The sequence below is a fragment of the Lepisosteus platostomus genome, chromosome 3 (genome assembly GCF_059453375.1).
Source record: "Lepisosteus platostomus isolate fLepPlt1 chromosome 3, fLepPlt1.hap1, whole genome shotgun sequence".
Classification (NCBI taxonomy): Eukaryota; Metazoa; Chordata; class Actinopteri; order Semionotiformes; family Lepisosteidae; genus Lepisosteus; species Lepisosteus platostomus.
The window spans coordinates 42,814,674-42,839,587 of NC_142613.1; the positions used below are offsets into that span (position 1 = coordinate 42,814,674).

A 24,914-nucleotide genomic window follows, 5' to 3' on the forward strand; every position below is an offset into this window, starting at 1 on the left:
TTTTCTCCATATGTATCATATTTAGTTTATAAACATTTGAGTAATTTATTGGATTTTTGTACTGTAGCATTTGTCACCTAAAAGCTACAGTATAGAAATAGAAGAAGTTTAGTTAAGAAGGTGGTAACAGTACTTTCACATATTTTATTTGTAATAGTGCTGAAAATGGTGGGTTTGCTGCCTTAAACAAGCTACTTAACAGGAATTTAGCTGGCATAACAAGTTACACAACAAATGTCAACTAAGTCACACCTGAAGACAGCAAAATATTGTTTTGCTTCTTTCTATTTTTCAGTGGGGAATTCCTTTGCAACCTGTTCCTTTGTAGCCAATGCACATGGCTGCTTAAACTGAATTTTTTTAAATGTAGATGACAAAATATCTTTGAAATAATTTGAAAATTGAGATGATCAAATTATGCGTTATTCATTTTTGTTCATTTCAAATTTTGAAATCTGAAAGTTAAATAGTATATAAAATAATAATTTAAATAAATTGACATATTGATCCTATTGAAATACCACTGAAAGACTTTGCATTTGTATTCAGTCAGAAATTTATTCCCACCTTATGCTGCAAATTGAGATAATAAATAATCTGAAAACTTTAAGAAGATGCTGATCTTCTGTTGGTCTTTGTTTGGCACTGTCATCAACATGTCATAAAGTAATATCAGCTATCATGGTAAGTAGTTTTTACATATTCCCTTTGTGTTTTAGTTAGTTTGCTAATTGTGAGAAACTCTCTTGAGCATGATTAGGTAGAGTTAAAATGGCTGAGCCGTGAAAGACTGATTGCGTGATCACGTGATAGCTGTGCCATGAAACTTGTTCCGTTGCTGTTTCCGCAAACTTCCCCTTCCCTCCTCCTGATTACGTGCCTCCAATGACAAGCCTCTAGACTGCAACCTTAAACGGAATCGCATATTCATTATTTAATCATTATTGCTTATATTATATACGGATAGGAATTGACGTGTCACAGAAAATTCATTTGAGAAGAAAAATGGCATCGGGAAGCACAACCCAGGACCCATGTAAGTTTCTTTTATTGGTCTCTTTATGCATACAGTACCAAGTACCAGTACCAGTATCTCTGACATTAAACAAACAACTACCAGCCGTCATATTTAACTTGCATTCCCCGGAAAGATGCTGATGTGGTTAGGAAGAAGTTGCAACGTGTAAAATAGTTTCATTTTCTGTTGCGTTGGCTGCTTTCTTTAAATTGTTTATTCACTAGAAATAGTTAACATAACTCCAAAACAGTTACAGTAAGTTAGAGTTATAACAGTATGTTGATATTTAAGTGGGAAAACTGCACTCAGTGCTGAATTTCAGTCTTTAGCACATTTACACCAGCTGGCAAATTTTACCCCCATTTATGAATTTTTGAATCCACTGCTGTCAATAAAAAGTTTTTCAGTGTACTAACACATATTCAATATGCTAACAAATATGTAAAGACTCTACAAAATACAATCAGAGAGGAACTGTTACCAACCCCCAAAACCAGAAATTGCAACAGAGTCAAACGATAAAAAATTAACTATTAACATATCTATGTTAATCCTCTATTTTCCCACTACAATGCTGTCATTTAGTCTATTTCACATCACTCTTTCGCTTTGCCTGCTTACACACTCTCTCTGCATGAGCACACTCCCATCTTTCCATTCGTATCTGACAGTCTCTTCAAAGAGCATTCAATAGACAAGAAAAACTATAACGTCATGGACCAGTTATGTTGCCTGAAAAAAAGTAAGTTAAAAATAATATTTTTCAGGTGTAAGAAAATTGGAATGCCATGCAAATAGCATTCATTTTTTTTTTTTGCAGTGTGCCGTTCTGTTAATGTCTGTACAGGTCCTGTAGACATCTCTACCACACAGCAATTTTAAAAGTGCTAAGACTCTTCTTCCTGCACAGTTACATCCCCCAGAGCCACTAATGCCCCAACAGACGGGACAAGCATGTTCACTCATTCCGGTTTTATTTTTATTTTAATGTGCTACTTGCAATCACCATAAGGTATCACAATACACATGCCAAAACAACATCACAGACCAGTTCCAAAATACCTGAAGAAGAAGACAGAAAAAAAGCCCCATTTTGCACAGTCCCATTTCTTTCTGTGATTTTCCTAAAAAAAGCTTCCAACAACATCACTTTCCTGAATCAGCTATTTGGAATCCTGGTGAACGGTCTTCTGCCACACCAAAAGAAGAAATAAAACTCTGCATATTCCTTTGATTGTGTTTAGCACCCTATTCAGTCCAAACTTAAAAAAAAAACTTGCTCCTTATTCTCCCCTAACCTTGCTTCCTGCAACAAGTGGGTGGGTAAAGAAGACAGAGCATGAGCCCCTGGCCTCCAGTGGCTGAGGTACATCTTTTTGGCCAGGACCTCAGTGAGTGTCAGGGATGTTCTGGTGATCACAGTGGTAAGCAGACAAACAAGTGGGGGCTACCTCGGGAACTGACTGTATGCAGATGACCAGATGTCACAGTGCATACATTGTCTCTTCTTCTATTCCCCTTTGTCTCTTCTCTCTGCCTCTGTGTTCCAGGTCCAGTTTCAGCCTGTCCAGCACTCCCATAATTGAATGTGTCACTTGCAAGTGTGTGGTCACTCTGTGACAAGAATTTAGTGCTATTTTCCCCACCATATACACAAACAGTTGAACATCAACTTTAACATCAATGTTAAAATTCGTTGTGTACTTGTACTTAAGTACAATGTAGTTATGTACTTAAGTAACAGCACTGAACCACTTCTCAAATTAGAAAAAAAAATATTTTGCCAATTATAAAAGCAGTTTGATTTTCATACGTGCAGTAATCATGAATAGTGTTGTCTTTTAAAGTTGATTGAAAGCAATTTGTTGCTTCTGCTGTTTAAGAACTGCTTAATATATATATATAACAATTTCTCAATCAGAAAAACTAATAAATGTGAAATTCATTGAAACTGAGAATCAGCCCATACATAAATTCACTATATGTAAAATATATGAAATCTCACAGTATTGGCTGTGATTGAATTGGTCCGATACATAATTGGATCACTTCCCATTTGAAAATTAATTTCCATCAAATCACCAAATTTTAAATGTTAAGATTATTCCAAAAAGGTGCTTTTACACATTATCAATAAAAATATGAAGTATTTACTATAATAAAAAGTAATGACAGTAGCTTAAAAAAGAAATAATGTGAAAAGAAATCCTAATTGTGCATTGTACAATTTTCACATACTGTAAGATCACTTTTTTAAACTTTACACTTTTTACTATACTGTATATCCTAACATTTTGTTTGTTTTTTGTTGGTTCTTCAAATTGTCTAGAAGATGAAACAATGTGTCAACATTAACAACTTTCTTTTCCATAAGCTTCCATTTCTATCACAGCAGTTCCCATTTACCATGTATCCATAGTTTATGAACAACAACAAATAAATATATTCTTACACTTATATAGTGCTTTTCTGGACACTACACTCAAAGCACTTTACAGGCAATGGGGACAGTCCTCCACCACCAATGTATAGGCCCTCACTTGGACGATACAACAGCATCTTAAGTGCGCCAATAAGCTCACCACACATCAGCTATCTGTGTGGAGGAGAACAGAGTAATGAGACCAGTTAATAGTATTGATTATTAGTAGGCCATGATTGATAAAGGCCAGGGGGAAAATTTGGCCAGGACACTGGAGTTAACAGCCCAACTGTTTTTGGGAAATGCCCTGGGTTTTTTTAATGACCACAGAGTGTCAAGACTTTTTTTTTCCCCCAATCATCTGAAGGATGGAGCCTTTTTTACAGTATAGTGTCTCCTTCACCATACTGGGCCTTAGGACCCCACACAGACTAGCAGGGGTAAGTGCTCCCTACTGGTACCACTAAATAAATAAATATGATTGTGAAGAAAAAAAGAGATTACATTTGGTCTCACTGTGAACTAATCACAATACTCTGATTTTACATTATTAGCTCTGTTAGGACTTTTTGTCAGCGGATGCTTCCGATTCATTCTTTGAGTTTCCACAGAAGAATTGACAAATTCGTCTTGTTCTGGCAGGTGAAAGAATCCAAGGAATGGAAAAAGAGGAAAGTGTTTCAGAGCTGAAGGTTGTTCTGCTGGGATTGAAACAGGCTGGGAAAAGTTCTGCAATAAACACTCTCCTTGGTGGAGAGGGGGTTGAATCAGAGAGAGAAATTCTGGGTGAGAAGAGGCAGGGCAAAATTAGAGGGAAGCTGGTAACTCTGATCGACACACCAGGATGGGAGTGGGATTCGGAAAAGGTCAATTCAGAGATTAAGGAGGAGATTATGCGCAGTGTATCACTCTGCTCCCCAGGACCACATGCCTTTCTATGGGTAATTTCTGTTGTCTCATTCAAAGACTCACACAGGAAGGCAGTGGAGGAACACATGCATCTTCTCAGTGAAAGAGTCTGGACACACACAATAGTTTTATTTATCTATGGGGACAAATTGAGGGACTTAAGCATTGAACAGCATATTATGAAAGAAGGGGAGGGACTCCAGGGGCTTGTTGCAAAATGTGGGAACAGGTATCATGTTCTCAATAATAAGAATATAAGCGATCATGCTCAGGTCACAGTTCTTCTAGAGAAAATAGAGGAGATGGTAGCAGAAAAGGAAGGAGAAGCTTTTATAAGTGAAGAGGTCCTTCAAGAGGTAGAAAGAAGACTGCAACAACAGAAGGAGATGCTGGAACAAAGAAAGGATGAGATGGAAGAGGAAATAAAGCTGAGATATGAAGAAAAACAGAAAGCCATAGAAGGAGAGCTGAGACATAGATATGAGGATGAATTACGAAAGAGAGAAGAGGAGATGAAAAGGAAGTTACAGGAAGAACGTGATAGGAAAGAACATGAATTAAAGGAAAAGAATCTGATGGAAAAGGAACTTGAAAAAAAAGTTGAGACATCCAGACATTCTATCAAGAGAAGGAACAGCATGGACAATATTCCCCCTAAAAGTGGGTGTGATTAATTCTTTTGTTACTGCTGTATGTTGCCGATCTGTGAATAGTGTTCACTTACATAGCTAATTTTGAGTTACCATATTTTGAACCCTAAATTTGTATTTATATCTTAGTGTTTTAGAGGTGGTTAACAGCAAAATAAGAATAAGAGTTAAGAAATAATCAAACATTCAGCTCAGCATATTATTAGACCTGACACCAGCTTGAGTACAACTAGTTTGTATCATTACAATAATAACTCATTCCCACCATTCAGGGATACCAAGTCACATGGTCTCTTTAATCATACATGAACAATTTGGTGGTGGATAAATAAATAGGCATTACATAAGTATGTATTAATCAAGCAAAGAACTATTTACAGTTTAAGGGAAGTCTTGTCTCATCACATCCTACATTTCCTTCTACATCCCAACATAAAACTTTTTAAGAACAGATAGGCCTTCTTGCACAATCAACACAGATGAGCCTTCTAAAGCAATCATAAAAGGAAGACAAACTTTAGCCCGTACCAAAAATATATCTAAATAAACAACTCTGGGAATAAACAATAAAGAAACTCAGGAAAATCAAAAAAGGAAAGTTTCACAAATATAAAAACAGCTCCATTCCCTAATAAAGGAACATACAGTGCCTTGCGAAAGTATTCGGCCCCCTTGAACTTTTCAACCTTTTGCCACATTTCAGGCTTCAAACATAAAGATATACATTTTTTATTTTATGTGAAGAATCACCAACAAGTGGGACACAATTGTGAAGTGGAACGAAATCTATTGGATTTTTGAAACTTTTTTAACTAATAAAAAAATGAAAAGTGGGGCGTGCAAAATTATTCGGCCCCTTTACTTTCAGTGCAGCAAACTCACTCCAGAAGTTCAGCGAGGATCTCTGAATGATCCAATGTTGTCCTAAATGACTGATGGTGATAAATAGAATCCACCTGTGTGTAATCAAGTCTCTGTATAAATGCACCTGCTCTGTGATAGTCTCAAGGTTCTGTTGAAAGCGCAGAGAGCATCATGAAGACCAAGGAACACACCAGGCAGGTCCGTAATACTGTTGTGGAGAAGTTTAAAGCCGGATTTGGATACAAAAAGATTTCCCAAGCTTCAAACATCCCAAGGAGCACTGTGCAAGCGATCATCTTGAAATGGAAGGAGTATCAGACCACTGCAAATCTACCAAGACCTGGCCGTCCCTCTAAACTTTCAGCTCAGACAAGGAGAAGACTGATCAGAGATGCAGCCAAGAGGCCCATGATCACTCTGGATGAACTGCAGAGAACTACAGCTGAGGTGGGAGAGTCTGTCCATAGGACAACAATCAGTCTTACACTGCACAAATCTGGCCTTTATGGAAGAGTGGCAAGAAGAAAGCCATTTCTCAAAGATATCCATAAAAAGTCTCGTCTAAAGTTTGCCACAAGCCACCTGGGAGACACCCCAAACATGTGGAAGAAGGTGCTCTGGTCAGATGAAACCAAAATCGAACTTTTTGGCCACAATGCAAAACGATATGTTTGGCGTAAAAGCAACACAGCTCATCACCCTCAACACACCATCCCCACTGTCAAACATGGTGGTGGCAGCATCATGGTTTGGGCCTGCTTTTCTTCAGCAGGGACAGGGAAGATGGTTAAAATTGAGGGGAAGATGGATGCAGCCAAATACAGGACCATTCTGGATGAAAACCTGTTGGAGTCTGCAAAAGACCTGAAACTGGGACGGAGATTTATCTTCCAACAAGACAATGATCCCAAACATACAGCAAAATCTACAAAGGAATGGTTCACAAATAAACGTATCCAGGTGTTTGAATGGCCAAGTCAAAGTCCAGACCTGAATCCAATCGAGAATCTGTGGAAAGAGCTGAAAACTGCTGTTCACAAACGCTCTCCATCCAACCTCACTGAGCTCGAGCTGTTTTGCAAGGAAGAATGGGCAAGAATTTCAGTCTCTCGATGTGCAAAACTGATAGAGACATACCCCAAGCGACTTGCAGCTGTAATCGCAGCAAAAGGTGGCTCTACAAAGTATTAACGCAAGGGGGCCGAATAATTTTGCACGCCCCACTTTTCATTTTTTTATTAGTTAAAAAAGTTTCAAAAATCCAATAGATTTCGTTCCACTTCACAATTGTGTCCCACTTGTTGGTGATTCTTCACATAAAATAAAAAATTTATATCTTTATGTTTGAAGCCTGAAATGTGGTTGAAAAGTTCAAGGGGGCCGAATATTTCGCAAGGCACTGTAAGAATGATTGCAAGTAAGAGGTGGCTAGTAGCCTATTTTATTATTACCATGACAGTAGCTACTGAGGATAAGACTATAGCAAAACTCCTACACTATCCTATCAGGAACTCACTGTGGAAAGTCTTCATTCCATCTGATACCAGGAGCTCATCTCAGGCTGCCTCAGCCTCATGCTTAGTCTTAGTCTTAGTCCAGTTCTCTCAGGCTCCATCTGGGAGCTCTGTCTGTAGCTGTGCTACAGTACCTGGAGGCTTCCAATAGCTGAAAGGGAACCAGAAGACGGGATGGTTAAAATGGCGCTTGGGTCTCCAGTTCATCTGCATCCATTCGTTTCCTCTGAGGAGATGACTCCTCCATACAGAAAGCCTACTGGACAAAGCACAGCTGTGGTCGCTTGTGGCTCATCCCTGTCCTGCACCAGGTTTTCCCATACACATCCTTCCCTTCGCATCAGTCTGCTACTGTAGTCTGCCTGCCCACAGGCTGGGCAATTCTAGAGGGCTGTCTGCCAGCTATGTGTGGCCTCTTTCTTAGGACCTCAGCCTTAGGAATCCATTCTGAAGCCAAGTGAGCAACATCCCAGAGATCCAACCTCCCTGACTGCATTTAGTGGACTTTGGCATACAGATTCTCTTCAGGATGGCGCTGTGTTATGCAAGCCTTTTTTTTCTGCTCAAGGTGCAGTGAGCCAGCTTTTCCCTGGATAGTTGGGAGTTAAACTTTTGTTTTGCTTGCCAACTGTCTTGGCCTATCCAAGCTCCATCAGCCAATATGTCATTATTTAATTATCACCTTTTCCCCTTTCACTTTTCCTCCGTTGTCTGAAGTGCTAGATCCCTGTACAGTAGGGTCTCTTTGGGCTTCTCTAGAACTCTCCAGTCTCTTGCTCTTGGATTCTGACCAATCACACCTGTGGCTGTGCACTTGTGTAGAACCTATGTCAACTGTGGGCCACCTTCTGGGAAATTACTTTCCGTTAAGTTGTCTTCATTCAATTTGGTATCTGCTTAACAAAGAACTCAATACTCCCTTTAGCATATTTGAGCCACCTCCAAGCCCCAAGTTAGGGACAACCCCTTTCTAAGACAAAGTACACTAATTATATAAGTATCTGAAGTCCAATAGCACACAGCAATGTCAGTGGTATCATGCAGTTAACACATGCAATTCATATAAACATGCAGCTTTTCTGACATTTTGCAGTGAGTGGAGATGCAGATCCAGGGAAAAGCACAGAGGAAACCCCAGTCCATTATTAATCTGAAGATAAGTGAAGTGGGATAGATCAAGAAAAGAACATGGAATCTATTAATGATCTTGCCGAGTTATAGAGGGTCTGCGACACACTGATCAAAGGAATCATTTACTTTACCTTGGATAATTAAGTTTGTAACTCCGTAAGAGTCATCAACTGTCCAGAGAAGACTGTTGAAGGAGAGAATCATAAAAGACAGAGAAGGAGAGAAGATGAACACAGAAATGGGACAAGAGAGATGGCAAGTCCTTGTCCAGATTAATGTTAGGGAACAGAGTGAACTTTCTGTTGTTTATAGGAAAGTCTGCTTTCCTGTACAGAGAATCTCTGAGTAAAAATGGTCTCTCCTGGCTCCTGGATGCATTTTCCACACTAGAAAGATAGGTTCTCTTTCACTTTGTAGTATTCAGATTTAAGATCTAAGTAAAGAATACCTCAGATAAAAAACGACCTTTCCTCTTGGAAAGCTAACCCTAACAGACCAACTCACCCGTCAATATTTCTTTCCAACGTCCGTTCTCTGGAGAACAAGCTGGACTACCTAAGATTGCAACGGGCTGCTCAGCAAGAGATGAAGGAATGCTGTGTCTTTATTTTTACCTAAAAATGGCTAAAGGACAATATATTGGATACAGCCATTCAGCTAGATGGACTGACTTCCTTCCGCTTGGACAGGAAAGTTTCAGAGACCGGTAAGTCTCTCTGAGGTGGTTTGTGTGTTATATACAAACAAAAAATGGTGCAGAAATGCTGCAGTCGTCTCTAGTTACTGCTCACCGCTAGTGGAATTTATTATGGTTAAGTGTCGGCCCTACTATTTACCAAGGAAATTTACTATGGTTATTTTTGTGGCTGTGTACATCCTGCCCAGCGCAGGAAAAGAGGTTCTACGAGTCCTTTTCGTGGCCATCAGCCATCTGCAAACTGCTCATCCTGACGTCTTTGTCATTGCTGCCGGCGCCTTCAATCACACACTTAAGTCAGTTCTCCATAAATTTTATCAATGTTAACTTTTCAACACTAGACTTAGTTTATACAAACATCAGTGACGCATACAAGGCTGTTCCCCACCCCCACCTGGCTACTCTGACCACATCTCTGTTATGATAATCCCAGCATACAGACCGCTGCTCAATCGTGCCAAACCGGTTGTGAAACAAATCAGAGTATGGCCAGATGGAGCCATCTCAGCATTACAGGACTGTTTTGAGCACACAGACTGGAATATGTTCAGGCAGGCTGCAACCTATGAGCATCTCATCAATTTAGAGGAGTATGCAGCATCTGGGACTGGCTACATCAGTAAGTTTATAGATGTCACTATTTCCAAATCCACTATCACATGGGCCAACCATAAGCCATGGCTGACTGCAGAAGTCTGTGTACTGTTAAGAACCCGTGATGTTGCATTCAGATCAGTTGACAAGGCAGCCCTCAGGAATGTGAGGGCCAACCTGTCCTGTGCCATCAGGGAGGCAAAGCGCACCTATGCACGAAAAATCCATGGCCACTTCCTGGACACCAGAGACACGCGGTGCATGTGGCAGGGCATCCAGACCATATCTGATTACAGGACTCCCCCACATGTCAGTGACAGTGATGTCTCCCTCCCAGATGTGCTGTACAACTTCTATGCACGATTTGAAGCAATAAATGTTGTGCCCGCAAGGAAAACCACACTTCCTCCCAACGATGAGGTGCTTTGCCTGTCTGCAGCTGATATAAGGAGGACACTAGCCAAAGTTAATCCACGTAAGGTTTCTTGACCCGATAATATACCTGGTCGCGTGCTCAAGGAATGTGCAGTACAGCTAGCCGACGTCCTCACCGATATTTTTAATATCTCCTTGTGCTAGTCGGTCATTCCCATATGCTTTAATTCCACCATCATTATGCCAGTGCCAAAGTCAGCCGTGTCCTGCCTCAATGACTATCGCCCCATGGCACTCACTCCAATTATCATGAAGTGCTTCGAGAGGCTAGTCATGAGCCACATCAAGTCCAGACTCCCTACCCCTTTGGACCTCTTTCAGTAATAACATCTCCAGCACCCTCACAATGAGCACCAGAATCCCCCAGGGCTGTGTGCTCAGTCCACTGCTGTTCACATTGATGACTCATGACTGAACTGCCAAGCACAGTTCAAACTGCATCATCAAGTTTGCTGATGACACGACAGTGGAGGGCCTCATTAGCAACAACGATAAGTCATCATACAGAGAGGAGGTGGAGCAACTAGTGGACTGGTGCACAAACAACAACCTGTCTCTTAATGTAAACAAAACAAAAGAGATAATCATTGACTTCAGGAGGGCCCACACTGATCAATCTCCACTGTACATAACTGTGGAGACAGTTAGAAGCACTAAGTTTCTTGGTGTATACATTACAGATGACCTCACTTGGTTCCTCAATACCACCTCCCTAGCCAAGAAAGTACAGCAGCGTCTCTATTTCCTGCAGCGACTGAGGAGGGCAAACCTTCCCCTGCCCATTCTTACCACTTTCTACAGAAGCACCATTGAGAGCACCTTGCCCAGCTGGATCACTGTTTGGTTTGGGAATTGCAATGCTTCAGACTGCAAGACCCTGCAACGAATTGTGGAAACAGCTGAAAAGATCATTGGAGCCTCCCTTCCTTCCATTTCTGTCACCTATCACAAACGCTGCTTACACAGGGCCTCCAGTATAGAAGATGACCTCTCCCACCTCTCCTATAAACTCTTTGCCCTCCTACCATCTGGGAAAAGATATCACAGTGTATGGGCTAGTTTAGCCAGACTCTGTAACAGCTTCTTCCCACTGGCTGTCAGGCTTCTCAACACCCTGGAATCTACTTGCTCTCACCCCAATTCCAGAAACAGGGTTCAAATGCCCCCAGGGTTTTGTGTATATTGTATTATTTCACTAGTAATTTGCATTATCTGCTCTATGTGTATCCTGTCTATGTCGGTGTCCTGTCTGTCCTGCCTGTATTTGCACCGTGGAGGAGGAGGAACGATATTTCGTTCCACTGTATATGGCTGGAATGACAAATAAACGTGAACCTGAACTTGAACTTTGTGGGTGCATTTTTAGAATGGGGAGAAAGGCTGTAATTTATTTTATGGCATCTGGGTTTGAGAGAGAGAGAGAGAGAGAGAGAGAGAGAGAGAGAGAGAGAGAGAGAGAGAGAGAGAGAGAGAGAGAGAGAGAGAGAGAGAGAGAGAGAGAGAGAGAGAGAGAGAGAGAGAGAGAGAGAGAGAGAGAGAGAGAGAGAGAGAGAGAGAGAGAGAGAAGATGAGCTCCTAATTTCTTTGAGATTTTGTTTTCTGGAACTGAACAAATAGTCTAGGAATAAGGCAACATCTAACAAAAACTAAAGAAAACCACAGAAGTTAAGAAATAATTTGCCATTGGAAAAAAAAAAATCAACAAAGCAAACATCTATAAAACAGAAGATCAACTATAAGACACAGCTACACCTGAGGATAAAGGACCTGAGGAAAAACTCCAAAAAGAAAAATCCTCAAGAGATGAAGAGGAACAAACAGAAAAAGAATAATTAAAACAAGAAAACAAGAAAGAAATAAAAAGTACACCAAAGGAAACAAGAAGGAAAGGGAAAATACAAGCAGCATCAAGAGAAGCCAAGAACTCAGCCATCAACACGAAAAACACCTGGTAAGCCCCGTTCTTTCTTCTCCTTTTTTGAAGAGGCCTCGAAAAATTGAACTGCTTTGCTAGATAAAAGTTAAAAAAAGTCTTTAGAAAAAGTTACCTTAAAGTTTAAACTAAACCAAATACCACTTGGGCCCACTACACTCAAAAGGCCAAAGTTGAAGAACCTGTTCCCAAGCAACAGGGGGCTGACTGTATTCAAAACGCCCGAGCCAGGCCGTCTGTTTGCTCTTCTCACCTGGGCCCATTGTATTTAAAAGAAGCAAGATGAGTACAGAGCAGAACACAGCCCCACTGGACCAGCCCTGCCCCCTCAGCACAGTACTCCAGTACCCTGAGGATGTGAAAACCGTTAAGACCAGGAAACAGTACAAAGACTCCTGGATGAAGGAAAACCCAGAGACCCTCATCGCTGACTACTGCCAGGCAGGAGAAAAACACATAAAAACCAACCTGCTCTTTTTTACTGAGCATCCGAATGCCTGGCACACAGCTATGTGTAAGAATTATACAAACACCACCAGAAGGGGCATCAGCAAAGGCAGGCAAAACTCCATAGGGGGCGACATCGAGGTAGAAGACACTGTCCTGACTGTCAACACCTACCACAATGGTACAGTTATGATACAGGGCAGTGAGGCCGCTCTGGAGCTTTTCGAGGAAAAGTTCACAGACCTTAAAACACAGTCCGACCTGGAGAAACCTCCCCTAGAAACAGGAGAGAGACCCAGCAGCCTGATGCCCACCACACCGGAGAGTTCAGCTCCACCTGACTCGGAGCCCACAAACACAGCCTCAGCCACAGAACAGCCCAGCAAGAGTGTAGCCCTCGGCAACACTGAATCACACCGCCCGAACACACACAGCCCACACCAACCCCCCTGTGACCACAGCACAACACGCTTCCTGAGAGAGAAACTCTCTGCTCTGGAGCTGGACTACACTGAGTTCAAGGAACTGATGCTGGGGAGACTCACAGAGGGGCAGACAGCACAACAGCTAAGAGACGAGGTTAACAAACACAGGAACGAATGTAAAACCTCCAACAAACAGCTCAGGGCACAGATGGAGGAGCTGCTGCAGGACAACAGTAAGCTGCAGTCGGAAGCAGCAGAGCTGAGAGAGGAGCTGCAGCTCGCGGAGAGGACAAGCAAGACTCTCAAAGACCAGCTGAGGAAACTCACTACTTCCCACTGCAGCCCGGACTGCAACAGAACAGCCCTGAGACCCAGAACACACAACACACAACACCCACCCGCAACCCGCAAAGACACACCCACCTCCACACAACCTGACACTCCTACAACCCCCACCACCAACCCCCACTTACCCAGTACCCCCACCGTAGCAAACACCACACCCACTGCACCCCCCGGCACCCCAAATCCCCTCACAACTCCACTGCCCAAAAGCACATCCACCTTGCCGAACACTCAGGATGACCCACACATACACACCCGGCCCCACCCAACACCTCCACCTCACACACTGCATCCCCCCACTCAGCCCCCCGCCCGGCAGCACAGCGCCCCTCCAGCAGACTGGACACCAGAGGCAGACGCATGGAAGTAGCCCTTCTCATCGACTCCAACGGGAGGTACATCGATGAGCACAGGCTCTTCCCGGGATTACAAACAGCAAAGCTCTGGTGTCCGACGACAGAGAAGGCCCTGCAGCTGCTGTCCAGGTCGGTACTGGGAGCCCCTCAGCACATCATCATCCACACCGGCACCAACGACCTGAGGACCCAGAGGGAGCAGGTGGCCCAGTCCATCAGGAGAGTGGCAGAGAGGGCCATACAGGAGTTCCCTCGAGCCCGAATTGTCATCTCCACCCTGCTGCCGAGACAGGACGAGCAGCACCACACCATCCAGAGAATCAACGCCGAGATCTCACGGTGCTGCACCCTGCTCCCAAACGTCTACCTGGCCCACCACTCCACCCTTGGACCACAGCATCTACACGACCATAAACACCTAAAAAAACAGACCATTGGACTCTTCACAAAAACTCTGAAAGACACCACACTGGGCAGACACCCAAACAGCACCCCAGAGAGAAACAGGAGGACTACCAGAGGAACGCCCCAGCACCCACACCCCCAACCCAGACCAGCTCAACCCACAAAGAACAGAACCAGCACCACCCTACAGCCCTCCAACCCAGACCAACGACCGAACAGGACCAGAATCAGCGCCCTACCCCATGCCCCTCACCCAGACCAGCAGCTGAACCGGACCAGAACTACAACCCCTCCCCACCCAGCACAACAGCAGAGCCGGACCGAGCCCCACCTGCACAGCTACGCTGCAGCCCTGGCCAGACCAGCGGTCCCGATCGGTTTGGAGCTGGAAGAAATCCAGCAGCTCCTGAACCTCATCTGCACCCGGCTTATGAGCTGAACTTCCATCACCCACAGCGACAGACAAAAACCCAGCACAATACTTGTTTCTGTTGAGGATGTAAATGTCCAACACTAATTTGATACAGTTCCAGAAAACAATAACAAACTGCAAAGATAATTCAAACGATAACAATGAGATCTCTAACGATAAGTATGTGGAACATTCAGGGTCTGGGCTTGTCAGCATTTGGGCTGAAGAGCACTGATCCTGAATTTATCAAGGATGTAAAGGAGACAGACATCATGATCCTACAGGAGACATGGTGTCGGGGAGACTTGGCTACCCGCTATCCCCCAGGCTACAAGGAGATCATGGTGCCCTCGGTCAAAAAACCCCAAATCACCCGGGGCAGAGACTCTGGGGGGATCATTGTGTGGTACAGAGCGGAGCTCAGTCACTCCATACAATTAGTAAAGAAAGAAGAGTCACGAGTTTGGCTTAAAATCAAAAGAAATACCATCTGTACAGAAAATGAGGTCTTCCTGTGTGCTGTCTACATCCCGCCCTCAGAATCCCCCTACTACAGTGAGGGAATTCTCCCCAGTCTCCACACGGAGATCGGTCACTTCCAGGGCCAGGGAAACGTGCTGCTCTGTGGTGACCTCAATGCACAAACAGGCACACTGGCAGACTACACCAGCTCACAGGGAAACACTCACATATTCAGACAATCCCCTCTGTACCACACACCGGTCACCTCACACAGGTGCAGCCATGACACCATGGTCAACAGCACCGGGCGCGAGCTGCTCCAGCTGTCAAGGGCTGGGCCTGTACATCATCAATGGCAGGACTAGAGGGAACTCTCTAGGCAGGTTCACCTACAGCTCAGCTCTGGGCAGCAGTGTGGTGGACTACGCCATCACCGACTTGGACCCCTCCTGTATCAGTACCTTCACTGTCAGGCCACAGACTCCCCTCTCCAACCACAGCCAGATCACACTCTACATGAAGAGAGCACACCAGCACAGAGACACACTGACACAGCCCAGCCAGCTGTATGACCTCAACCAGGCATACAGATGGGACACAGACAACCTAGACAGATACCAAACTGCACTGGGCCATGACGAAATTCAGACACTGTTGGACACATTCCTAAACACTCCGTATCAAACCAACAAACTAGGCATAAACTTGGCCACACAGAAACTAAATCACCTATTCCACAAACTAGTATCAAAATCTAAGCTAAAAACAACTAAATCAAAAAACTACCAAAAAACAAAAGCAAAAGAAAAGTGGTTTGATACGGAGTGCAAAAACATCAGAAATGCACTACGAAAAGTCTCAAATGAAAAACACAGACAACCACACAACACAGATCTGCGCCATGGTAAAACTTTACAAACACACGCTGAAAAAGAAAAGAAACACATACATAAACAAACAACTTGCAGAAATTGAGGAGTCACTAAATCAGAACTGTTTCTGGGAGAAGTGGAACAACTTAAACAAATCAAAACCAGAAGAATTGGCCACCCAAAATGGAACAATCTGGCAAACATACTTTGAAAATCTCTATGAAAAACTCCCAAATACAAATCAATCAGACCAAAACACCATTTATGAAAAACTCAATTTTGGAATTGGCTATCAAAGACAACCAAAACCCCTTAGGCTCCCCAATCACTGAGCAGGAGCTACTGGACAAACTCCAGGCCCTCAGACCCTGCAAAGCCTGTGGCCATGATGGAGTCATAAATGAGATGCTGAGACACAGCAGCCCAAAGTTGCAATAAGCCCTGCTCAAACTCCTCAATCTCATCATGACAGCTGGATGTTTCCCCGAGGCCTGGAACCAAGGACTGATCAAGCCCATCTATAAGAGTGGAGATAAACTCGATCCCAACAACTACCGGGGCATCTGTGTGAACAGTAACCTGGGGAAGGTATTCTGCAGTATCCTGAACACACGAATATTGGCCTTCCTTACCGAACACAATGTCCTGAGCAAGAGTCAGATTGGCTTCTTGCCAGATCACCGCACATCTGATCACATTTACACCCTACACACACTGATAGACAAACACGTCCACCAAAAACACAAAGGAAAAATTTTTGCCTGCTTTGTTGATTTCAAAAAAGCATTTGACTCAATTTGGCATGAGAGATTGCTTTACAAACTACTCCAAAGTGGCATAGGGGCCAAAGTGTACGACATAATTAAATCAATGTATTCAGAGAGCAAATGTGCAGTGAAAATTGGAAACAAAAGGACTAAATTCTTCACCCAAGGCCGCGGGGTGAGACAGGGCTGCAGCCTGAGCCCAACACTGTTCAATATCTATATCAACGAATTAGCAGGAATGTTGGAGCAGTCTGCAGCTCCTGGTCTCACACTACATGACACAGAAATCAAGTTCCTGCTCTACGCAGATGACCTGGTCCTGCTGTCGCCCACAGAACAGGGGCTGCAGCAGAACCTGGCACTGCTGGAGCAGTACTGTCAGACCTGGGCACTGACAGTCAATCTGGACAAGACCAGAGTTATGGTTTTCCAGAAGCCAGACCTCAAGGAAACAGGTACAAATTCACACTGCATAACACATTGGAGCACACATCCAGCTACACATATCTCGGTCTCACCATCAGCTCTTCCGGGAGTTTTGACCTGGCAGTGAAGGCACTCAGGGCTTTCTACGCAATAAGAAGGAGGCTCTTCAACATCAACCCACCAACAAGAATCTGGCTCCAAATATTTGAAAGTGTTATCCAACCCATTGCCCTATACGGCAGTGAAGTGTGGGGTCCCCTCACAGACCAGGATTACACCCAATGGGACAAATACCCCACAGAAACTCTGCACATGGAGATCTGTAGAAACATCCTCCGTGTGCAGAGAAAAACTCCTAACGGGTGCAGGGCCGAATTAGGCCAGTACCCACTATTGATAAACATACAGAAAAGACTATTAAAGTATTGGCTACACCTAAAAAACAGCGACCAAAGTTGCTACCACCACAAAGCCCTGCTGAGCCAAGAGCTGAGCCCAAAACAGAGCCCCCTGAGCCAGCTGGTCCTGAGGCTCACCGACCTGAGCCACACCGACACTAACCAGCCTCAGGACAGTACTGCTAGAGCACCACAACCCAGACTCAACCACATCACAGCACAGATCAAACAGCAATATCTCACACACTGGGACACACACACACAAACACAACATAAACTGGAATGCTAAAGAACCCTAAACAGACAATACACACTAGCTGAATATTTGACCAAAATCAAATTTAAACAAAAACAGACCCCGACGAAGTACAGGCTCAGTGACCACAGCCAGGCCATAGAAACTGGGCGACACAGGCAGACCTGGCTGCCCAGAGAGGACAGGCTGGGCTCCCACTGCCAGTGGGGAGAAATAGAGACAGAGGTGCACTTCCTACTGCACTGTGACAGATACTCTGGGATTAGAGAAACATTCTTCCCGAAATTCAGAAATCTAATCCCAGAGTTCCCACACCTGCCAGAGTCACAACGGGTCCCAATCCTACTGGGAGAGGGAGGAGGGAACTCAGTTGATCTGGCAGCCCAGTATGTGATCTCCTGTCACAGCCTGAGGAACAGTGAGTCTGTCTCCCAATAATGCTCCAGCCGCCTACAGTATATGTCAATTTTTCATAATATGTCTTTGTTGTAAATGTCTGTAGGTTTTATTTTACTTCTATTTTTTGTTTTGTTCCATGTTAATTTGATTATTTTTATTTGCTTTGGCAACACTAATTGTACCCATCGGTCATGCTAATAAAGCACCTGAGAGAGAGAGAGAGAACCACAGATTGTATTGCATTTAAAATAGAAGGCAGCTAATCCTTATTATGACCTGCTGTATGCAAGCATTATTTAAGAGTTGAATACTTGGTAGCAATCTGGGGTTTTTCTGGGTGGTCTAGGCATAAGTTTTTTTAAATGCTTTGTCTGTAAACTCTTGTACAGAGAAACTTGTGTTGTATGTTTGTTTTATTTATGTTTGTTGTGTGTGTCACTGTAATTGTTAAACTGTTAAACCCCCAGTACTGTACCTCAATGTTCATTTCCACCTGGAATGTACGTACACGGATTATCCGTAGTAAGAGTAGGAGTCAAAAGCCAGAAGGGTTCCAAGGAGGTGAAGTACAAAAACAAAAACGAGAGGCAAAGTCGTGGTATAGAACGAGAGCAAGGAGTCAAAAGCCAGAAGAGTAGTAGAACAAACGCTGGGACAAGTAACAAGTAACAACTGAGCTCAAGGAGGAAACCTCAATAGTGAGCAAGGTAAAAGAGGAGAGTGAGGGTTTAAATAGAGTGTGGTGTTAATTGGTGCGTGGGCATTTAGAGAGACTAGAGCTCCTGGAAATGTGGGAGCATGTGCATGCTTGTGGGTGGTTTGTTACACCAACTCAGCTTGAAAGGGTAAGGATCTGATGAACTATAAGAAAAAGGGCCATGCACAATCTTGGATGAGCTGCCTAAGTACCACCAGGAGGGGAACATTCTCATTGTACATTAAATTATACTTTTAACTTTAATACACACCTGGAGCGGCAATCTTACCAATACTTGACGCTTCATTAAGAGCAAGAGAAAACAAGCTGTCCAGCAGAAATTGCCATTGTTGGTTCTCAGAAAGGCTTGTATCATTAATCACTTGTTTAACACTCAACACTCAGAAACTGAACCTTATTAGAGTGCTTCAGTGACTCACCAGAGAACACCTGCAGTTTATGCTGGATGGGCACATACATTTTAGAATTGTGCATCACAATGTGTTCTACTACTACCTTTTGCACCTCAGCTGGAGGCAGCAAAACACTGATAAGGTACAGTAGCAGCGCCCTGAATACCTATAGCACCAAAGGTAATGTTCCCATCTGTATTAGTGGGGGATGTTACAGAAACAGAGGAATTGCTCTGGCATTTGCACTTGATGTCAATTGCTCTGTACTAGGATTTTGATGTTCAGCAAGCCGTTTTAAGACTAGCAGATTCAAGGTGGACTTACATTATAGAAAGTGTCCAGCTCTTCAATTTCTGCCTTATCTGCAATTACACGGGCTAAAGCTCTGGCATTACTAGGGCTTGGCAAGACCCTGCTGTTTGCTGCTGAATTGCACTTATCCAACTGAATACATTTCCAAGTGGGGCCAGAACCATTATGAGCTACTTGTGCTCTAACAGTAATGCTGTCACTGCCACCTCAATCTGACACTTCCTGACAATTTTCCCTGTAAATCCAATTTTACAAATTGTGAATTAAAGTAAATCAAAGACAAATTACACAATAGTTCTATGTGTTTTCTTACTCATTATGAGTAGGACTAGTCACTGAACAGAATAACGTACATATAATAATTCCTTACATTTACAGTATGTACTGTAGTGTTTTTCTGGACACTCCACTTAAAGCACTTTACAGGTAATGGGGATCCTCTCGAGCATCACCAATATGCAGCATCCACCTGGATGATACAATGGCAGCCATAATGAGCCAGAATGCTCACCAGCTATCAGTGGGGAGGAGAACAGAGTGAAGAAGCCAATTCATAGATGGGGGTTATTAGGAGGCCATGATTGGTAAAGGCCAATGTGACATTTGGCCAGGATGCCAGCCGGGTCGACACTCCTACTCTTTTCAAGAGACACCCTGAGATTTTTAATGACCACAGAAAGTCAGGACCTCAATTTAACATCTCATCTGAAGGACGGAACCTTTTAACATTATAGTGTCCCCATCACTATACTGGGGCATTAGGACCCACATAGACTGCAGGTGAGCACCCCCTGCTGGCCCCACTAACACCTCTTCCAGCAGCAACCTTAGTTTTTTCCAGGAGGTCTCCCATCCAGTACTGACCAGGCTCACACCTGTTTAGCTTCAGTGGGTTGCCAATTGTGAATTGCTGGGTAGATCTAGATCCTGGCATATAAATAATCGATATACACACTAAACCTTTCTACCTTTTACTATTGCACACAACCAAAAAAAAAAAAACTCCATTCAGTACCCCCCCCATCAACTTCGTAAAGCCAGTCCTGTAACCCTGTCTGTAGATGGCTCTGTACTTGAGCCTCAATCTAAATTGAAAATATATTCTATTCTATTTATATTCGATTCTGGCTTAACATTCCACCCACATGTACAGCATAATGTCAAAACATCTTTTTTTCCACCTTAGAAATATCACAAGATTACGCCCTATGCTATCATTAACTGTGGCTGAAAAGCTGATCAACATATTTGTTCTCTCTCAAATTGACTACTGCAATGCTCTACTCCCTGGGGTATCTAAATCTACCCTGAACAAGCTGCAGTATGTCCAAAATTCAGCAGCCAGAATCCTGACCAGGTCTAGTGCAAGTGAGCACATTACTCCTATCCTAGAGACCTTGCATTGGCTTCCGGTCAAATTCCGCGTAGACTTTAAAATCCTCATGCTCACCTATAAGGCTTTACATGGCTTGACACCTCAATACCGGTCTGAACTTTTAATCGCCCTACTCCCCACCTCGCAACCTCCGCTCTTCAAATTCTGCCATCCTTACTGTCCCCCAAGCCCGTCTACATTGTATGGGCGACAGGGCCTTCTCCTGCTATGCCCCCAAGCTCTGGAACTCTTTGCCCAAGGATATTAGAGAGTCACCTTCTCTAAACTCCTTCAAATCTAGACTCAAAACCTTCTTCTTCAGAAAAGCCTTTATTTAACTGGTTCCATTCTTCACCCCTTGGCTCTTCTTAATACCACCTTCCACGGTCTCCTCTATTATTGATGTAATTATAATTGTGTCCTGTCTTGTGAAATCTTCTCATTTATTGTTATTGTCACCCTGTAAAGCGTTTTGAGAAGCCACCTTTAAAGGCGCTATATAAAATAAAGTTTTTTTATTATTATTACTACAATAGCATAGTTCATTTACTGGAGAATTCCAGATGCACAGAAAGTCCAGGTATCCACCTTTCATGCAATAGTCTCTGAACTTTAATCTTACGTAAGAAAAAGCAAGTAATGTGACAGTCTGGCACTTTTCTTTTCTAACCTTTGCAGAGCAGTTGGTTCTTGCTCCCATGATGATTCTTCAGTCTTGCCTCAACACCTATTAAGCAGAATATTATTTAAGAATGCACACGCAGCCTACCAGAGAGAGTTTAAGAAAACTGGGAGAGTTGCTGGTTGCTCCTGCACTCAAGCACCAACAACTCCTTAGTGACTCAGCTACAGAATTAGTGCACTTTACACTGCACCTACAAAATGTATTACCAATAAACAATAACAGCCACCATACACATTTAGAGTAATGGACTAATTGAAATACAACTTATTTTACTTTTAATTATGTCATTCATATATACAACCCTAAAGAGGTATCTGTGTGTGTGTGTGTGTAACTAAAGTAGCTGCATTATGCGATAAGAAGAAGCTAAACAAACTGCAATATACTATTTTAAGAAGAATTCCTTGCACTTATATTGTGGTTTTCTGGACACTCCACTCAAAACATTTTACAAATAATGGGGACTCCCCTCCACCACCACCACCAATGTGCAGCACCCAGCTGGATGATGTGATGGCAGTTATAGTGATCCAGTATGCTCACCAGGTATAAGTGGGGAGGATAACAGAGTGATGAAGCCAATTCATAGATGGGGATTACTAAGAGGCCATCATTGGTGAAGAACAGTGAGACATTTGGCTAGGATGCTGGGGTAAGACTGCTACTACTTTAAAAAAAAAAAAACACCCTGGGATATTTAATGACCACAGAGAGACAGGACCTCAGTTTTATGTGTTTAAAGGATAGCACCTTTTTACAGTATGGTATCCGTCACTATACTGGGACATTAGGATCCACACAGACTGCAAGGGTGAGTGCCCCCTACTGGCTCCTAATATCACTTTCAGCAGCAACCTTAGCTTTCCAAGGAGGTCTACCATCCAGGTGTCCGGGCTCACATCTACTTAGCTTCAGAGAGTTGCAGGGCGATATGGCTGCTGGCCATATCCTCAAAGCATCACTGAAATTTGTTACTGTAACTGCATACCTCTTAGGGAGAAGATGATTTAGACATGTACTGTACACGCACATACAGGCTACAAGAGAGAGCTTAATAAAATTGGTTGAGACGGGTGTACAGTGTGATGAGATCGCCCACATTCTTGTAAATAGTTCCCTGGTTTCGCACCCCTGTTATACTTGTATCCAATCGCCACCCTATCCCCGTGTAGCTACCCGAATAGAGTAGTGTTGCTCTCTTCCTCTCTGGTGCTTGCTCGTTCTCTCTCACCGTCAGTCTGTCTTCTGCTCTGCTGACGCGTGGTAGCGGGAGTGCTGTGCTGGCTGTACCAGCTGGCTGTTTAATTAAAGCGCTGTTTTCTTTACTCAACCAGTGTCTGGGTCACTGAGTCCATCCTCGTCGAACCCAAAACTGTTACAATACTGTCACGTAGCAGTTCTTTCCGGGCCTTATGCAGACAACACGATCCGGTTGGTGAAAACACAGTAGGAATAAAATCATGCAGGCGAAGGGATGGAGACAAGGGGGCGTGTCCAAGGAGTGCAGGTGTCCATGGGGAAGTGAGTCCGGGGCAAACAATCCATATAGGAAATCCAAACGGGTAATCGGAAACAAAGGCAGAAGTCCATGGCCAGGCGATCCATCCCGGGGGGGGGGAATAGGAACAGGAACCAGGTCGGAACCGCAGAGGGGAATCAGGAACAGAAAGTAAAAAGCATAAAGGAGCCAGCCACAGCAGGACCCGGGCTCTGATGAAACGCGATTCAATGAGGAACCTCGGGTGACGTCTACGTCTGGTTTTTAAGGTGGAACTAAAGAGGGGCTGGAATAAGGAACAGGTGTGGGGAATGAGGTAGAACGAGGAAGAACGAGGAAGGGGTGGAGGGCCCTTAAGAGGAGGAGTAGCGATTGTGACAAATACTTTGGACATTTCTTTGAATCTTCAAAGTAAGGGTGATAGTTTTCTAATACTTTAGGAGGTTTTTCCTTTTGCTTTTATATTTTTCACAATACAAGCTTAACTTGAGGGTGTTATAACCATGCTGAAATTCAAGACAGATGCTGGCATCCGGAACTTTCGGTAAGGGGTTTAAAAGATAACTTATCTACGGCCATGAAAATAATTCTGCCTTGCTGTATAAACGGCAGATTCTGTGCATTATCAGTAATAGATTGTAAACTTTCCTAGAAAGGTCCAGTTTAATCACAAAAGTTTTAGAATAGATCATTGTGTATTCAAGGAGTTTTAGTTAAGATTTCAATTTAGTTTCAGTCTTATTAAGATTAGAGGGAAATATGTATTTCTAGTAAAATCCTTTGTTGTTACTAATGGATACTAAACTTAATTGTGATGAAATGTAAGAAATCCATCACGTTTTGACTGAAATAAAACAAGCAGTTATCAGACTGATATATGTATATGTTTGGCGCACAATTTACGTTCAATAAATGTATCTTGTGTATTGAATCTGTGTGTGTGTGTGCGTTGCTGGTTGTTGTGACGATTGATTGTCTAATAGCTATAACGAATCACCTCGTGATTACTGCTACAATTCATAATTGTCCCAGTAAATTCACAAAACTCCTACAAAGGTAAACCTTATTACTGCTTTGAACACTGAATCCACAGACCCATATGTTTGTGCATACATCTCCTTACTTTTCAGCTCACTGAAAACTGGAAATATTGACACCAGTCAGATTATTGACACTATTTTATCAATATCTATTGACACTAATCAGGTTATTGACACTATTACATCTATATTCTTAAAGACACTTCATTATATTATTGATAGTGTATTTCATTTTGTATTTTTGTTATTGAACAGTACAGGAGAGAGTAATTAAATGTTCACTATTTACAAATGATGTACAGTAAAAGTTAATTCTCTCTGATTTATTTACTGGACTGAATATATAGTGTATATACTATAACTGCCATTTATTCTAATTATAAAGTTATAATATGTTTTTTCATTTTTCATTTTCATTCATAATGTATGTTTTCCCTCTCTAAATCATGGACTGCTAGCTGTTTCTACATTGTGTTTCATGCTTAGTACCCCTTCTACTCTTAAAAACATCAGTGCATGCACAGAACAGCAACAGATACTGGTATGGATAAAGCGCCTTTTTATTTTCTAGTAGATAATAATATTCAACACTGTCCACTCAATATCGCAGAGCAGATAAAAAACACAACTCTAAAACACAGACATTCCAGACTGGCTACAAGCACCCCATTAGACCCCAGTTACCCAACAAATGTTCCAAAATACTGCAGTCCTACATTTCTGTCCCCTATGTAGTTCCTTAGGTGGTTGTTATGTC

At 42.9% G+C, this 24,914-nt stretch overlaps 1 protein-coding gene and 1 long non-coding RNA gene across 4 annotated transcripts; one reads left to right on the plus strand and one right to left on the minus strand.

Moving 5' to 3' along the window:
• Nucleotides 1-857: 857 nt before the first annotated feature.
• LOC148674906 (GTPase IMAP family member 9-like) lies at nt 858-11,580 on the plus strand. 3 transcript variants are annotated; one of them, XM_088625664.1, is made up of 4 exons: nt 871-1,036; nt 2,335-2,442; nt 4,083-5,009; nt 8,471-11,580. In XM_088625664.1, the coding sequence occupies exons 2-4, from the start codon at nt 2,358-2,360 to the stop codon at nt 8,524-8,526; spliced, it is 1,068 nt and encodes a 355-aa protein (XP_088481790.1). In that variant the 5' UTR covers nt 871-1,036; nt 2,335-2,357; the 3' UTR covers nt 8,527-11,580. The 3 variants fall into 3 exon arrangements, with proteins under 3 accessions (XP_088481791.1, XP_088481790.1, XP_088481789.1); XM_088625665.1 differs by lacking the exon at nt 2,335-2,442 and having other exon boundaries at nt 858-1,036; XM_088625663.1 differs by lacking the exon at nt 871-1,036 and having other exon boundaries at nt 1,851-2,442.
• On the minus strand, nt 7,381-23,311 carry LOC148674907 (uncharacterized). The gene is made up of 3 exons (XR_015935414.1): nt 22,851-23,311; nt 21,605-21,661; nt 7,381-7,528 (listed from the first exon to the last, which is right to left on the minus strand). It is a non-coding gene; the product is annotated as an uncharacterized LOC148674907 (long non-coding RNA).
• Between the last annotated feature and the right edge of the window lie 1,603 nt (nt 23,312-24,914).